Source organism: Pocillopora verrucosa, chromosome 14 (assembly GCF_036669915.1).
Source record: "Pocillopora verrucosa isolate sample1 chromosome 14, ASM3666991v2, whole genome shotgun sequence".
Lineage (NCBI taxonomy): Eukaryota > Metazoa > Cnidaria > Anthozoa > Scleractinia > Pocilloporidae > Pocillopora > Pocillopora verrucosa.
This window is the reverse complement of record NC_089325.1, coordinates 5,367,770-5,384,526: the sequence shown is the minus strand read 5'-3', so window position 1 is coordinate 5,384,526 and position 16,757 is coordinate 5,367,770. Positions and strand designations below refer to the sequence as shown.

Here is a 16,757-nt window from a genome sequence, read left to right as displayed (position 1 = left end):
AAAAATACCCAATATATGATTTTCTCAGTGGTTGCCGTGAAGCTACATCCAAAACCACTTCATCATGGCCTCGCGCCCACGAAATAAAAAAAACTGAAGCTTTTCCTTGTAGAAGAAACAAGTAGATGTGATCAGCGTATCGTAGAAACTTTTTTTAAAAAAAACCTTGCCTTTGAAAACAGAGAATATGCGATGGATTTTTTTAGATGGACAGATAAATTATTAGGCACTACACTCACAGAGCTAACGCATGTTTCCAATAAAGCTGAGCTTTTAAAGTGAATCTATACAAACAACGCAAAATAAAAACCTATATTTTTTTACAAAAAAAGATATATTATTTACAAGATAATTTGGCTTTGTTATGAAATATTAAGTTCGTATGTAACTAGTTAGTCAGTTTAGAATGATTTGGTCTTTCGTTTGTATGGAGAATTTGGTTACAGTGTGAAGTCATAGTCCGAGGTTATTAAGTTTTAAGTTATCGTGTTTGAGTTTCCCGTGGGATGCGCCTAGTTTTTGCTGACCTTGATTTGAACCCACACAAAAGTTTTTGTTTTGGCTGACGCAGTCAGAGATCGGATGTAGTATGATTAAGTACTTTCTTGTTCAATTCGAGCCTTTACATCATCAACAAATTATCTTGTTATACTCCACCACTAACGCAGCCCCACAGTTTCTTTAGAAACTTACTCCCTTTATTCAATGTTATCTAAAAGTATCTAAACTGTTGTTTAGTTTAGCGGCCGAATCGGAATAATGCGGTGGCCCACAACCGTCACGGCAATAACAAATACCTCATGGCAAAACCGAAAAGCTCAGGGCAAAACCAAAAGTTCACGGCAAAATAAAACTGGCACTCACGACAAAACTCTTGGTTTTGAATAAGAGGCCAAAAAGAGCGTCTATTGTCGAAGAATGGGGTGAAATAGGTGCGATTGAGTGAGTGATAGTGAGTGATAGTGAGTGAAAGGGAAATGCTGATCACGATAATTTTTTTCTTAACAGTACCTCCGTATGGAAACATTACCATTAAATCGTCGTTTGGACAACATGATATTGAACGAATTGTAATGGCAATCAGCAACGCTTCCAATGTTATCGGGAGATTTCGGAAGGGAGAATACCGCTGTTACAAAGATGGATTCCTCACAGAAACGGAATGTCAGGAACACTACTCACTGACTGTGAATGCATCTGGTGACATCATTATTGTAATGAGAAATATCTCAGATCCTTATTTTGGAAGCTACCTAATATCTGTTTATCGTAAATCAGACGACAAAATAGACACCTTATGGATCAAAGTCTATAAGAAAGGTAAGCTGAGTACTTTCTCTCGTACTCTTGAATACGTAATATGGGCAGTATCTAGAGGGTGTAACAGACGTTTAACATATATTTTATTTTTGCAGAATTTTTACTGCGAGATAGGAGCCCAACTGCAATGACTCCAACGGTATCCCTGCCACATGTGTCACATACACATACAAAAGATCACGTCACCACCGAGGAGAATAAGCCCAGTGAACAGCCTAAGAGTAACGGTACAGTGAAAAACCACATTTGTCGGCCCAGTAAGTTTACTGCCCGTTGGAATACTTATTTCTATTAAAGATTCCTCATTGAAAAACGGCTTGTACTGTTACCCTGAAGTTTTAAGCAAGTGCATTCCGCGGCTTTCTTAAAAGGCAAAAGGTACTTTTTACTTAAGGAAAGAATACGAAAACAGAAGTTTTATTCTGAGAGAATAAAAATGAGACTCGGGAGGCATCACTTAGATTTTAGCGAGAGAAATCTGAAAAGAGTACGAGTATGAAAATAAACTTTGCAGCAGGAGAAGATGCAGTGAGGACTGACTACAAAAGTGAGGAGTCAAGCAAACCTGAATATTTTGTGCTCTAAATAAGTGATTTTGTTCGGAGTTACAAAGTTATAAATATGGAATAATGCACGGGCGCGCACAGATACGGAACTCCTTTTCAGCTGTTCAACCTGATAGCAGCGAGCGAGTGAGATATAGGGTTGAACACGGGGAGAGAAATTCCATTTCTACGAGCAACCATGTATTATTTTGTTTATTATATAAACACAATATGCCTTTACTGAGAAGAAAAGTCTACCTTATTCATGAATGTAAAAATAGGATGCACAATCCGCGAAAAAAAGTCGATAGGATCAGTGATGTTAGGGAACGTAAAAGCAACGATATTCTGAAAATATCACTGTCTAATTTATTCAACTTTCTTATCTGGCCCAGCTTTAGCTTTCAACGGAAAAGAAAAGGCTGTACAGAGTGGATGGCGTATACCTGTTCTGGCAATCTCCACTGGCTGTTTATACCGCTTGTTATTGATAGGGGTATCATGGTACAAGAGTACATGGGAAAATAAAATTTAATTTACCAAGAGGACAATGATTCATTGATACACGTCGTTTGTTTAATCCTTGAATGAAACTTTGAGCCATTTCCACATTTCAAATAATGCTCTTTCGTTCCACTACAACTCACAATTGAAGTACTAGTCTAATTGAACTTCTCTAAATATGAGGGACACGCTTTCTCGGTCCCTTTTTACAGTGGAGATCGCAACATTTTGACTGCACGACGCGTGATCGAGGAATAAGGCTTGCTTGTGAATTCTTCGCCTAAGTAATTTTGAATTATGAAGAAGACCCACATAAAAAACGAATCTCTCTATGTTCGAGATATGCTTCTGATTATGTGGTAGACATTCAATTATATCGCTGTATTTTAGCTTATTTTCAGCTGAAATTTCAGCGTTTCACATGAGTGGTGTTCTCCTGGAAGAGACGGTTTCCACTACTTCTTGTTCTAGTGTAAATCAGGTATAGATTGGGCCATGTTTGCTCTTACTGGGGAGCATAGAGCGTCAACTATGGATCTCCGCTGGACGCTGTTTTTCGCTGTTCTTTTTTGCTTCTCGTAGGCTGGTGTTATCCTTGTCGAGCTCATCATGGACATTGCGCTACCAAGACTGATTTGTAGACTCACGTTGTTATTCCTCCTTATGTTACCTGAAATTTTTTTGCTTCTGTATTACTTTCTACTGTAATTTTCGCCAATTTTTTTCTTGGTTACTCTCTGTTACACTCTTGGTTACTTTCTGAATTACTCTCTATAGTCATACAGACCTACTCGATCTCGGTAGTCTAGCGGATGCGGAAAGAATCTCCCGGTCAGTTGTAGTAATCTCTGCACTATTCAAGGGAAAGGCGTCGATGTGATCCGCCATTATCCGATAAGATTTCATTAGTCTACTTTTTTGCCTGGGATTCTAGATCGAGTTCTGAACTACAGTCATATATCATTTTACGAATCGCACCTATCAGTGCACATTGGAACGAGCGCATTCCTGCTTTCAGGGGCATTAAGCAAGAGTTTCGGTCCAAGATGCGATCGCGCCAAATGTTGGACGCCTGAAAGGGTCCTCCTGCCAACATTGCAGCATCAGGTCATATCTATAACAGAAGAAAGGCATAAACATCAAACAATAAAACGTACAATGACAACAAAAACAACAACAGCAGGAACAAAACAAAACAATCACACGGACTAATTGAGATACTTTGAAACTGCATCTGTTCGCCGGTTTTAGTCCATTAACCTCTAAGAGTGACTGGCTTCCAATTTCTCCTTACAATATCAGCCTTAAATCAGCTATAAAGGTCATCAGAATAAAGCAAATGATCACCAATTTAAGAATCTCCTAAGTTTTCAACAAATTCTATTTCTCAGTACAATAGGAATAATATGTACAATAGGAATAATATAGAGAGCAGCGTGGAATATATGTAATAGTTATGTTAGGGTGTAAAGACTTAGGTCAACCATTGCACAATATATATAAAATTAAAAATAGAAACTTCATTTAAATGGTGGTTCATAACCAAGTTCAAATTCAACAGCTATAAGCCCTCTTAAATTTTCTCTACTTGTCACTAAATGTGAACTACGATATTCCCGTTAGAAGTTTACCTCAATTTATGTTTTAGTGAGTTACGCCCTATAATCTTGAGGCGATGGGTAAACTTTGCAGCACTCGAGTCCTCGCTGCGCGCTGTAGATAAATGCAGATTAAGAAAGAGAGCGTTGTATTGGTCCACTTACAATTCTGGGCTGACTTTTGAGGTCCTTCGTAACCTGTGACCATTTGCAACGTACTGGAAGACTTCTTCTCCCGACATTCCCTCATAAGGGTTTCCACCTGCGATCGTTACATAGAGGAGTATTCTAAGAAGACTAGTAATAATGGGTAGGATGTATGTATAAAGTAGAATGTATCATAACAAGAGAGGATAAAGGTATGGTCTCTTAAGGACCTGCTACTGATTTATCGCCTGTTCTCACTTACCGAGGGTAAAAATCTCGTACAGAACAATACCGTAACTCCACCTGGAGCAGAAAAGACAGAAGCCAGTAGGTTAAATTACGAATAAAGGTGTACTTATGACTGCATGTCATGATACATTTCTCTAGGAGCAAAACAACCAGGTTCCTTAGCAAAACAATATAATGAAATTTCGATAAAACGAGTTTGTCAAGTCTAGTTGTGAAGATAAGAATAAAAAATAAGAGGGCTTATTATCACTAGGTGTGGTAGAAGTAGAAGGTCATACAGTAAGGTAAGGTAAATAACATTTTGGTATTGGGAAGTTAATTCTACAGCTATACATATTCTACATCAACTTACACGTCACTTTTTATGGTAAAAACTTGTTTTGTCAAGGACTCGACTGCCATCCACTTTACCGGCACAACTCCCTGTAGAGTTGCAAAGATGTATATTAGGTCGTGCGTCAATACGGTGGTTTCTTTTTTGATAACTCTGCTAAGGCCTGTGATAGGCTTAGGACAGAAACGAGCAGGCTCTGGTCGAAACGAAATTTAGAGTAAGGCAATCACTGAGCACGCGTACTTACATTAGACCTCCTGACATATATTTCACCTCTTCCCAGGTCTCTCGCCATTCCAAAATCAGTAATTTTACAGCGTAGACCCTCTCCAACTAAAACGTTTCTCGCTGCTAAGTCTCGGTGAATGAGCTGATGAGAAAAAGTAAGAACTAAATGACTTAGTTTTAAAACTTTTCAGATGTGCGTAGGAAAGTGAATCGGAAACTGCCTTGATTTTGCTCAGATAAAGTTTTTCGATTATCATATAGAGACCAAATCATGTCCTCAACGAGTAAGATGCAAAGGTACAACTAACCGCTCGCATCCTGCTAACTACGCTCAGGAACCACTCATGATCTACCTCCTGGGGGGAGGGGTGGAGGGTTTTAAGGAGGGGACACTTAGTTTTCAGGGGTGCCAATAAGGAGTGGGGGTCATAATGATATTATAGAGCCTTATGGGGGGATCAGGTAAATGGTAAATTTTATTGTTATACCACAACAGGAATCCTTCGGGCCACCCCCCCCCCCCTCCCCCCCCAGCGATAAAAAAAATAACTACTGGTCCCTTAAGAGTGCTCCAATCATTTTCCTCTATATAATTAGTGCCCTTGCGAATACATACCAAATAAGCAAAATAAAGATCATTACGCCATTAAGTTTTTGCTTTCGTAATCAACACACCCGAGATAGAGAGTATACATTTGTATATGTGATATCTGTTGAAACGTGTACCTGATGAGCTGAAATGAATTCCATTCCTCGCGCGATATCAGACGCGAATTTATAAAGTTGTTGTATGGATATTTTTCTTGGAATTTCTTTCCTTTTCAAATCATAATAATCATCTGTCTCCCCTCTACTTCTTTTCAAAAACCCAAGAAGATCTCCGTGAGGGACAAACTCCAGAATAACAAGGGGTGGTTCTGTAATAAAACAATGACATTTTAGGTTTTCCAAAGCCAGTAGTTGTAAGAAGTCAGTGCTGTAAAATTAACCTCTTACTTACCGGACGTGAGGGCCGTACTGGGGAATACTGGCCCAAGGTTGTGGCAGTACAAACAAATCGCAGCGACGTCTGTGCAAAAACGACCGAGGGCCAAAACACCCCAACTTGGCTTGAACAAGTGCGGTTAGTCAGTAGTTTATTATATAGGACTCGCACCAAACCTGTCTATTTTGAATTTGCCAGCTTTCACCACCAGATTTACGCAGCTTTTGATCATTTCTTTGGAAACGGTCCGTATGGAAAAACATGCACTAAGTAATAACCAATCAGGACGCTTGGATTTACCTCAGGACTACCTCGATGATCACAATACCCGGTATTACACCATCCCTGTCAAAAGTGTAATTCGTGATGATTAGTCAATAGTTTTTAATCAATACTGATCACAGAAACTTACTGAACGTGCGCCTTCCTTCACATCGAATAACATCCTTGGTTAAACAGCCCAAAAGTTGAATCACGTTAGGATGAGGTTTCAGTTTCTTCAGCAAGTCCAGCTCAGACAACAAATCCGTTAGGTCTGATTTTGAGAAGTTTTCTGCAAAAGAGTGCTAGTTATAATTAATTACACTGATCGCAATTGCTGTAACGGTCTTGCTTTAGCTCTCCGTGCAGACCTCAGTTATTAGAATAATCGACCGCGATGATTCAGGCCCAAATCATTAATAAAATCGACCTTTGAATTCCCCTTGTCCCCATGCCAGTGACAAATGTTACTCATTATGAAAATAATGAAGCGCATCATACGCACCCTTCAACATTTTAACAGCGACAAAAGACCAGCCTTGAGTACCACAAACATCCAGTCCTCTACCCTTCCACACTTCACCAAATGTGCCACCGCCAATTCGCTCAATCAGTGACAAATGATCACTTGGAACTTCCCATTTTTTGTTGCTGAACACGAGGGTATATGGTGACTCCACCTGAACTGCTGTTAGCAGCTGAGATGAATTTTGATATGCTGCGTTCTTGCAAAGGGCTTTTGGCAAGCTTGCATTTTGATAGGACGTTTTTTCGCGGAAAGTTTGAGGAGTGGAGCCGTCAGTATCTATTTGATCTGATACTTTGGCGCGTGCGCAGTGTTCAACTCCTGCTTCATCACACAAAGGGTTGCTTCGCAGACATTCCACAGGTAATGTTCCTGGTGCTTTTCTATTGAATTTTTTCCTTGGCTTAGGCCGGGGGCGTGTTGAGCACACCATCTGGGTCTCTCCGTGGCTGAATCTGCCACTCCCTGTGTTTTCAAAACCGGCTGAAGGTTGAAGGTTATGTTCAGAAAGACAAGTTCTTGCAGTTGAGCTATCACTCCTTTCACATTCCTCGGAAGAATTACATGTTTTAGGCCCTGTTGGTAACTCGTATGGTTTAGTTTCAAGAGCTGTAGGGTTCATTTCAGGTTTAAATGTTGCCAACAACAAACATTGCGATGCTCTTGGCTTCTTGTAGATGCTTTCTGTGTTTCGTATCGATGTCTCTCGTTGTTCTGCCATGAACGAAGTATCTTCTATACCAAAATGTGTTTCTGCTGGTAAAACGGAAGTTCTTTCTTCGACAGTACCTTGGGCCTATAAATTTGGAACATTCGTCACTAATACTAGTCGAAAGAGTTAAACCAAAGGAAAAGACGAGCACATCACAGAGTTTTTAGACAAATTAAAAGACAGTACAAATAATAGTAAAGTTCGTAGCGGGTGCAGCCAAACCCCATTCTCATACAATATGGTAGTATTTTATTAACAGATCACTGCTCTAAATGAAACATCCCTTACTCCTCTCTAATGAAATATCTCTTACCGCTTCAGACGAGAGATCCATTTCTGGTGTAAATGAATAAGCTGTTATTCTAGAAGAAAATTGAGCAGCATTACCTGCTTTAAGTCACAAAATAATCAACAGCGTTGCTAATTCATCTAAGTGATGAACGGAGGAGTGAAAGCTTTCTTTAAAACTATTTGCATTAGAATTGCCTGTTCTATCAATCAGCCACACACTTAATTACGTTCTTGAGTGGTCACATCGACTGGCCGCCCCTGGGTCTCGAGGTTGGAGTGGCCTCAATCCAGTTTATGAATGACACTCACCTTCTCCTGTCTTGGTGTCCTGTGGAAGGGAGAGATTTTGATAGAAAGAGACCATTACTCCTCAATCATCGTCAGCAAACTCTATTAACCCACTAAATGTACTACCTCATCCGTTAAAGCTGTCAGAATTCCCCTTTTCTGTTTGCTTGCGTGGTTCTAGCTGAATAAAACTTTTCTTATCGTGTTTTAATAATTTGCCAGCTTCTTCTTTAAAAACTTTTTTTAAAATGAGTGTTAAAGTTGATCCCCAAATTTTGGTTGTGTTGTTGGCGCACTCACTATACCTTTTCTTTTTCACCAAGAAATATTTCATGTACTTACTCTCAGGATTTTCCTTCATGGGCTTGCATTTTATTCGCAAGAAACAACCAAATCCAGTAAAGATGATTACGACACTGAGTGCTATTATAAAAGCGACCAAGGATCCATCGATCGACCCTTCTGTTTTCCGTGAGAATGTCCCTTCCACAACAAAGACAGATGGTTTTACTGATCCTTCAATCTCTGTTGTAAAATCATAAAAAAAATAAATTTGGGTCAGTTCATGTTTTACACGGTAGGAGCCTTTTATTAGAAGGATGGCATGAAGAAACTAAGGTAGATGCAAATGCATAGTTTTTTTATCATCTTTGATTCAGTTGTCAAACGTGTAGCTTGATTTAGTCAATCTTGAGAGTAACTGGTAATTGGATAACCAGTGTATCTGCCTGCAATTAAAATTTAAGCGGCAGAACTGCCAGATCGGGAAGCAGAGCTTCGGCTTGCCACTTTTTCCGCGGTTACGCTTGCAAAACATCCAGGTACGCAGGCGGGTGGTTTTGCCATGTCAACTCCGTTTTGATGATGGCCCCTCCATATCCAACGAATTGGATAAAACAAATCTCACATAGAAGCAAAACCTTTGATGGGCCGGCAATCTATCCCGGAATCGGAGAGACTCTAGGTGTATTCGTGAGAGAAGTTCAGAGAGGAGATACTTTAAAATATTTCACCCTGCGTAAGGTAAAGTTTAATCATCTCTGAATAGAGTCCAAAGCTTTCTGAGAAATACGATGATTCTTTACCTGAGTGAGTGTGGAAGGCCGTCTGATCAATTTTTGTTGTGATTCCATATGTTGGTTCACTTTCTGCTACTGACGTAATGAAAAAATAGGAGCCTGAAAAGTTTATTTCATTGACATAGAAGAGTTCCGTTTGAGATTCCAACCATTCACCCAAGTCTCAAATTTTAGGTGTATTACCTACTGTTTACGAAAATTATGCTAAAAACAAAAGAGGTACGATTTCGCTGAAACTAGACGTGAAAAATTAGATATCAAGCGAATATTTTATTTAAAAGGCTGAAATAACCAAGTAACTTGTATGTTTTCATCCTACCTCTAAGGTAAACACTCTTTCTATCTTCTCCTTCGTGGTTTTCAGCGATACATGTATACTCGCCAAAGTCCTCGGATGTGATGTTGCGGGTGACTACCACCTCAGAAATGCCACTTTCCAAAACTTTTTGTTCCCTATACCACGCGACTTTAACAGGAGCCATACTTTTGTTTGCCACACAATTAAGGCTTACAGACTGTCCTATCCTGAGCGGGGGTGGAGATGTGACAAACTTGATTAATGGAATATCTGCGGCGTTCAAAAAAAGAATGGCTAGCGTCACCGACGAGAGTAAACGACAAAAATAGCAACAGAAGCAAAACAAACAATATAGGCAATACAGTAAATGGTTTGAACCCGGTGGTAACATGTAATAGTGTAGTTTGATCGTCCGGGTGAGTGTAGTCCTGAGAAGGACTGTTGTCGGTAGTGGTGACTGACGTTTCAACAACCTTACTCTCATGATGACTTCCACTCAGGTTGTCGAAACGTCAGTCACCACTACCGACAACAGTCCTTCTCAGGACTACACTCACCCGGACGATCAAACTACACTATTACAAATATAAGCAGTACATAACGACTAACGAGTATTTTCATTTCATGCAACGCAAGACGAACTCCCCCCATCCCAAATTTAGATCGAGTTTGAACGGGAAAATTTACGAGAAAAGCGGAACATGAAGCTTCGATGCATCCTGTCATCATTATCAAATGTGAGAGATTAACGAAAGTTATGCATACACACATATACAGGAAGAAAATGAATAGTTCAGCGTTCCATGACAATTGCTGCAATCTAATTGGCTATGCTACTTGCCATCTATTCCATGATAGACGGTGACTGTTCGGAGAAGTGAGTAGCTTGGCAGGGTGTTGTTATAAATAACAAATAAAATAATGGAATAAAAACATGAGCCTGCCATGTTGTCCATGTTGCGAAGTTTTGAAAAAGCAGTAGCTTAGCACCAGAAAGGTAAGTGATTATCGTGTGATAAACGATGATTCGTGCTTCGCCCTCGGTAATCATTGCAAAATCTGCGCAGACCATGCGACCCTTACGTTTTGTTTCCACCTGAAGCTTCAATGTATCGATGAGTGGATAGTGTAAGTCAAACTCCACATGTATCCCATAATACTTGTTCCCATCCTCAGGTCGCACATTGTGTAGAACAAACACAGCCACCGAAGAGGTTACGTTCACTTTCCAACTTAATCGTGACTTATACTCCTCTCTCACTTCAACAGCGCCACTACTGTTGACGGCAACGAGACTCTTGTCGGCCGCTGAAACAGGATTCGTCCAAATTCCAAAAAAAACTTCAACAAGCTTCATATGCCTCGGATGATGATAGCGCCATTCTAGAAAAACATTCTGGCCCTTGTAGACTATTGTTGGGTTGCTGGGTTTCAAAGTAAATCTCTGTTTTTTACCTGTTAAAGATTAAGGAGAAGTTGCAAATAAACTAAAATTTCCAGCAAATAGCTCTAACTGAAGATTTCTGCTTGCTTACTCGTGTTTTATTTTTTTATCGTTTGCTTCCTGACGCCTATTTACACCTCGTCAGAAAAAAGACCGCTAATTAGTGATCATATAAAAGGACCTCTTGTTGCAGTGTTTAGATCGCCCCTGATGAAGGCACTAGACAGGAGTGTCGAAACGTTGGGTCTATGAATTGTAACTTCTTCGGTTACATTCATTAATCTGCAAACCAGAGTAGCATCAAACTCTGTCTGATTGTCCACCTGGTTGCCGTGTGAACTTTAATACATTTTATTTTCCTCACCGGTGACCATGCAAAGAAATTTCTCCACGTTTATCTCTTGGACATTTCTGCAAAAATGGTGTTATCTAATCAACAAGTCTATTCTACACTTTCTCTAAATTGCTAAAATAATTCACTCCACTCCATTTTTCCCACTCGAATATTGTATGCATCGAGATGCTGCTCTTCCTCTATGTTAACGCCAGGTCACATAACCTCAGGAGTAGACGGGTGTCTGTCATGTTTTAGAATGGGAACAAGGTCTTCCACTTAAACTCTTCCTTGAAAAGCATGGTCTAAGAAACAACCATCATGTTCAAGGACCTGAAGGAAGTTCCAAAATATTTCAAGGTGGGAAACCATGAATGTGAATTGGTTGCTATGGTTTCTATATGAGCTTCGGGCTCTTGTATTATCTGAAACGCCTAATCGTGTCTTGTTCGATTTAAGATAGGAACATGGTAACTATCATGATCGGAACACTTCAGAAAGCTTATGCCAGTGCTAGATCTATTGCTGAGGGAATCAAAGTCAACAAGACTTTCACCAAATTGACTTTGAATTTCGATGATATTAGTGATGCCGGTGCTACATTTATTGCTGTGGCAATCAAAGTCAACAAGACTCTGACCAATTTACATTTGTCTACAATGATATTAGTGATGCCGGCGCTACATTTATTGCTGAGGCAATCAAAGTCAACAAGACTCTGACCGATTTGTATTTGTCTAGCAATGATATTAGTGATGCCAGTGCTACATCTATTGCTGAGGCAATTAAAGTCAGCAAGACTCTTACCAATTTGAATTTAGCTGGCAATGGTATTAGTGATACAAATGAGAGAGTAAGTTAGTAAGGGAATTTAATTCAAGTGAAAAGTATCATTCCCAGGCATGAATAGCAACTAGCTCAAAGGAGAAAATAAAAAAAACTATGATAAGTAACTATGGTCTTTGAAAAACTCGAAATACCCTAATCGGGGGACATATCTGTTTCAGATCTTTTATCATCATAAAGGTGGTGTCTCTTACTTGTTTCCTTCACTTGAAGCTTTAGTGTATCGATGAGTGGATAGTGTAAGTCAAACTCCACATGTATCCCGTAATACTTGTTCCCATCTTCAGGCCGCACATTGTGAAGAACAAACACAGCCAATGAAGACGTCATGTTTCCTTTCCAACTTAATCGTGCCTTGTACTCCTTTCTGAACTGAACAAAGCCACTGCTATTGACGACAATAAGTTTTGAGCTTGCCGCTGAAACAGGATTCGTCCAAATACCAAAGAAAACCTCAATGAGTTTAAAACCTGTACTTGGATAGTAATAGCGCCACTCAAGAGTAACATTATCGCCTTTGTAGACGATCGTGGGGTCATCAGGTTTTAATGTCAATTTTTGTGACTGTTTCCCTGCAGGAGAAAGATTACTGTCAGTCAAGATAGTTACAAAGACTATCCCGTGAATAGGTGGCAAAAGCCATCTCATTTTTCACCGTTATTAAATACCACAAGTTCTCTTGCCCTGGGAACGAGTTTGACTGTGAACTTCCTTCTACATGTTTCTTGAAGGACAACATTGAGTATCTCTTCGAAAGCGAAAGCGGAAAAGGAGCCTAGCTTAAAAAGTTAGGCTAACGGTATTAAAGCATTACTAAACTATTGACAGTATTTTGAAAGCTTTTACTCGACCATTATTATACATGGACGATTTAAGGAACAATAACGCATTACGAACCTGTGTAGATCAAGTTGGAAGACTTACACTCTGGCGTTTTGTTGAGATGAAGTTGTAATTCAGTAACTTCTAAAACTACCTTCCGCGTAGGCATCCCAATTTCAAAAAGTAAATCTCTGTTTCATTAACCTTTGCATCTTCGAACACTATTTTATCAGAAACGGGATTCGCCAGTAAAATCAAATGCCATTAAGATATGGGCATCTGAAAAGATCGAAATCATTACGATAAAAAGGCGGAACTAAATAATGGTACTCTTGATGCTTTTCAATGATTGAGAACAAAGCTATAAAGTAGGCCTTTGGATGGGTAATTGCAATGAAATGGCATGTTGTAACCATACATTAAACAATACCAAGATAAATGTACGCAGGCACAAAAGTTGGGATACTAGCTCATACTTCTGATTCTTTGTGGCGACAACATTTACGGCATTGCATCAGGAGCTAGTTTATTAGTAATTCTGCAGTCAGATTTCTCGTAAACTGATGTGGATCACTTATATTTTTAAGCACTTTCCGAATTAGCATTGATCAGGAGGAAAAGTAGCAGATATGTAGAGTGGCCACGTCGACGTTCAGAATCAGAGGAACCGCCACGAGGCACATTCATGATTATAAAATGACAGTTGTTAATAGCGGAAGTCCTTAGTGATAGGGAATCACACTTTTTTTCAAAGTCACCTACAAATATTGCATGTACTGCCACTCAAAGATCTAGAATTTACGTGCAATGTTTTAATTGCATTTACTAGAGAGCGCAAAACATATCATTCTTACCTGAACTCTCCATCTTTTTCGATATGATTAACATGGAGGCTAACAAAACAAGTTTTGACCAAAATATCATTTTCGTTAATGGCCGGACTCTTCTGGTAAGTTACATCGTTGTTGACTTCCTCAGTGAATTTCTCTGACTTGCGAGTGCTAAATCAATTCGAGAGGAACAGACTGTAAACGAAGATTTTAGCCTGAACAAGGTTTAACAAGGTTTGTCATGCCTCTCAGCGAATTTGGTGGAAAGTTGTTGATGCAACTGAAGTGACCTTTGTATGAAAAACAGAAGAAATCAGGGTTAATCATACTACCAATTAGCGTCGTCTGGTACGACAGGTAATATGATTTGCGATATCGTTTGTCGTTTCAATTCTTAGAAAAGCAGCAGGTTATGACCTTTTCTGTCCACACTGATATTTCATCGGAGAAATTATGGCCTTGTGGGGGAGGGGGGGGAGTTCATATTAAGTATCCAGTCCATACACATAGAATGGAGATGGATTATCCATAAAAAGGCAACCCATGCTAGTAAAACACGAGCTAAATTGATAAAGCTATTCGAATCTGAACGTTTCACATGAAAGTTTTTACCAGGTAACGAGTGAGTGATAAAGATAAATTTAGCACTAATTGTTGATGATAAATCTATTAAAAGAGTTGTGAAGTGTTTTTTTTGTCGTGTTTGAGTCAAACTATAAAAATCCCTTTAAGTCCAGTCTAAAATCCAAGGTACTACCCAGTTGATAATCTTTTTAATCAATACATTTTTGCGTAGTCTTACAATTTAGAAACTTCTGTTTCAAGTACATTCATGAGAATTTCAGTTTCCTCGAAACTGGTAGTCTACTATGGAATGAGGGTTCGAGCGTCTGGTTTTTGAAGTGCGTGACTAATTCATGCCCTGAGGGCTGAGTGTTAAAATAGTTGAACTGGGAAAAAAAAACAGATTTTGTAAACAATCATATTAGAAAGAATAAGATCGGAGGAAATCTGGGTGCGTACGGGAAGGAAAGTAAAAGAAACTTCCAAGGGGACAATGAATTTAAGAATCAAACTATCTGGAGATTCGTGGATATTCTTAACTGCCCAAATGAAGAGGTTTAGGTTGTTGTATTAAGTTGATTAGTTTTATTGAAGTTAATTAAGCATATTATTACATAGCAGACGTAAAGATATGCTTCAATACGAGCCAGCAAACATCAGGGGAATGAGATTTATAATAGTCAGCGCAGACCTACAACAGACCGAGTCGAAATTTGAAACAACTAAAACAAGGGCAGAAATTGGAACACAGGAATGCGAAGTAATATTAACGGTTTCATTTCTGGGTATAATAATCACTAGGACTGGCGCTTTGCCCAATACTCTCCATGCTGCTGTTTATGTCTTCCTTCCTCAAAGAGGAAAAAGAAATTCATTTACTTTAACTTCAAAAAGGTTACTCAAAATATATTTATACAGATGGCGGCCCATATTCTAAATTCAGACACATAGTACATCCCTTTCAGCCTTTAATACTTTCGAGTCGCTTCTGGCATAAAGTCAAAACAATTATTTACACCACGTGTCATTAACATGTTTCCTGTTTTTCAGAGAAACGCTATTAGTCTGTGTCACTATAAATAGCCGGCTAATTGCCAGCTTTGTATTGCTGCTTAAAATGTACTACATAAACACATCGTTGGCACGGAAAGTGAGGAATACTCGGAAGGCTTAGAATACAGAGAAACTTTGTTTGCTAGAATTGTCGGAGGAAGAGGTTGGGTGCGCTGTTTGGGCTGTGCAGCGTCACAGTGCGAAATTTCCTTCTAGTGGGGAGCCTGTCTTACTAGTTCCCGTTCTATAATTGGTAGGTTTACAAATAAATAATTACGAACTGCAAATGGTATTCACAAAATCTGGGAGCAATAGTCTTCAGCCGTAAGTCTACTTCCTCTCTACAGGCCCCCACTCACTTGGAACGCCCGGATACAAAGTCCCCCCTTATTTGGTTAAGGGTCTTCTAGGAAACACGATTTTTCTTATATTAAAAAAATTAATTAAGAACAACTCAGTGTTACTTTGGTTGGAAGCTTGAAAGGAATTATATTTTCCATTAATGATTACGTCTTCACAAACAAATTTTGACAATACCTTTCCAAAATTGCATTGAGTGAGAAAACGGTCCTAATACGCAGTATCAACGTGAAGCAACCGCCATGATGTTTTCAGTTATATTTTTGATGTCCCTGTGACCCGCAGGTAGATTGAACATGCAACCATTTTTACATTTAAATGATTCAATCTTGGCTGATTGATGAAGGTAATCTCAAAGACAACTCATCAGTTTCACCGATAACATAGAGAAAAGGGTGAAAAGTATATATACGTATGTATACGTTTAATAAACACGGAAACTGGGGAAGCAAAAGTGTTATACTGGACTTACGCCTACGCAACTCGCGAAATATGAAAGTCAAAGCCGTAATTTGATGTCTCGCTAGCGTAATTTAAGCGCGAAACACACAATCAAAATCAACTGATGGATGATTTACAGAAATATTTTAAGAGTCGAGGACCTTATTCTATTTCAATTCAGGGTAACCATCTGCTAGTTTGAAGGTGAAAGTAAGGATCGGGGGTATTCAATGTTTCTCCGAAGCAGATACAATCGAATCCCATAACTCGGTCAAGACTGGATACACTTTAATTGTCTATCACTTGAGACTCACCGTAGAAACATGAAACACCGAGACGGCTACGGCTTTCGAGCACTATATATTATCTCTTTGAAGCGGGTGGTAGCTGGGCTTGTGGCCACAAGGCGTATCATAAATTATCGAACGGAGTTGATTCCTCACGAAATAATTTCAACATTCCCTTTTTGTTTAAATATGCAAGTACTCAAGAAGGAAAGCAAAACCTAAATTTCTGAGTACTACTCGTGTAATTTCCTTCCGAGAGAGTTGTTTAAAAACATCCTATATTTCTGAGAACAGTTGGAAAATGTGCATGTCATTAAATGTGTTTACATGAAAGGAGTCACCGTGTTGGAAAGTCAGGAATCTTGGAACCACTAAAGAGATGGTAAAATAAATAGGCGGAAACAGGAAAAA

The 16,757-nt window shown here is 39.2% G+C and overlaps 2 protein-coding genes across 5 annotated transcripts in view; one reads left to right on the top strand and one right to left on the bottom strand.

Annotated features, from left to right (window-relative positions):
* Positions 1–1,064: 1,064 nt before the first annotated feature.
* Positions 1,065–2,405, top strand: LOC131782821 (uncharacterized). The gene is made up of 3 exons (XM_059099558.2): positions 1,065–1,320; positions 1,416–1,577; positions 2,261–2,405. The coding sequence occupies exons 1-3, from the start codon at positions 1,074–1,076 to the stop codon at positions 2,398–2,400; spliced, it is 549 nt and encodes a 182-aa protein (XP_058955541.2). The 5' UTR covers positions 1,065–1,073; the 3' UTR covers positions 2,401–2,405.
* Positions 2,406–2,419: 14 nt separating this feature from the next.
* Positions 2,420–16,757, bottom strand: part of LOC131782811 (uncharacterized) — a 40,243-nt gene continuing 25,905 nt past the window's right edge. The window contains exons 2-18 of one of the 4 annotated variants that reach the window (XM_066160913.1): positions 13,666–13,931; positions 12,184–12,561; positions 10,449–10,820; positions 9,387–9,635; positions 9,074–9,142; positions 8,331–8,513; positions 8,010–8,028; positions 7,723–7,771; positions 6,677–7,493; positions 6,323–6,463; positions 5,652–5,842; positions 4,945–5,067; positions 4,716–4,786; positions 4,377–4,417; positions 4,133–4,229; positions 3,386–3,483; positions 2,420–2,695 (exon numbers count right to left, since the gene is read on the bottom strand). In XM_066160913.1, the coding sequence (XP_066017010.1) occupies positions 3,393–3,483; positions 4,133–4,229; positions 4,377–4,417; positions 4,716–4,786; positions 4,945–5,067; positions 5,652–5,842; positions 6,323–6,463; positions 6,677–7,493; positions 7,723–7,771; positions 8,010–8,028; positions 8,331–8,513; positions 9,074–9,142; positions 9,387–9,635; positions 10,449–10,820; positions 12,184–12,561; positions 13,666–13,735 (2,961 nt within the window). In that variant the 5' untranslated portion in view covers positions 13,736–13,931 and the 3' untranslated portion in view covers positions 2,420–2,695; positions 3,386–3,392. Of the gene's footprint in view, positions 3,484–4,132; positions 4,230–4,376; positions 4,418–4,715; positions 4,787–4,944; positions 5,068–5,651; positions 5,843–6,322; positions 6,464–6,676; positions 7,494–7,722; positions 7,772–8,009; positions 8,029–8,330; positions 8,514–9,073; positions 9,143–9,386; positions 9,636–10,448; positions 10,821–12,183; positions 12,562–13,665; positions 13,932–16,757 lie in introns of all 4 variants that reach the window. The other 3 variants (XM_066160914.1, XM_066160912.1, XM_066160915.1) reach the window with 3 other exon arrangements.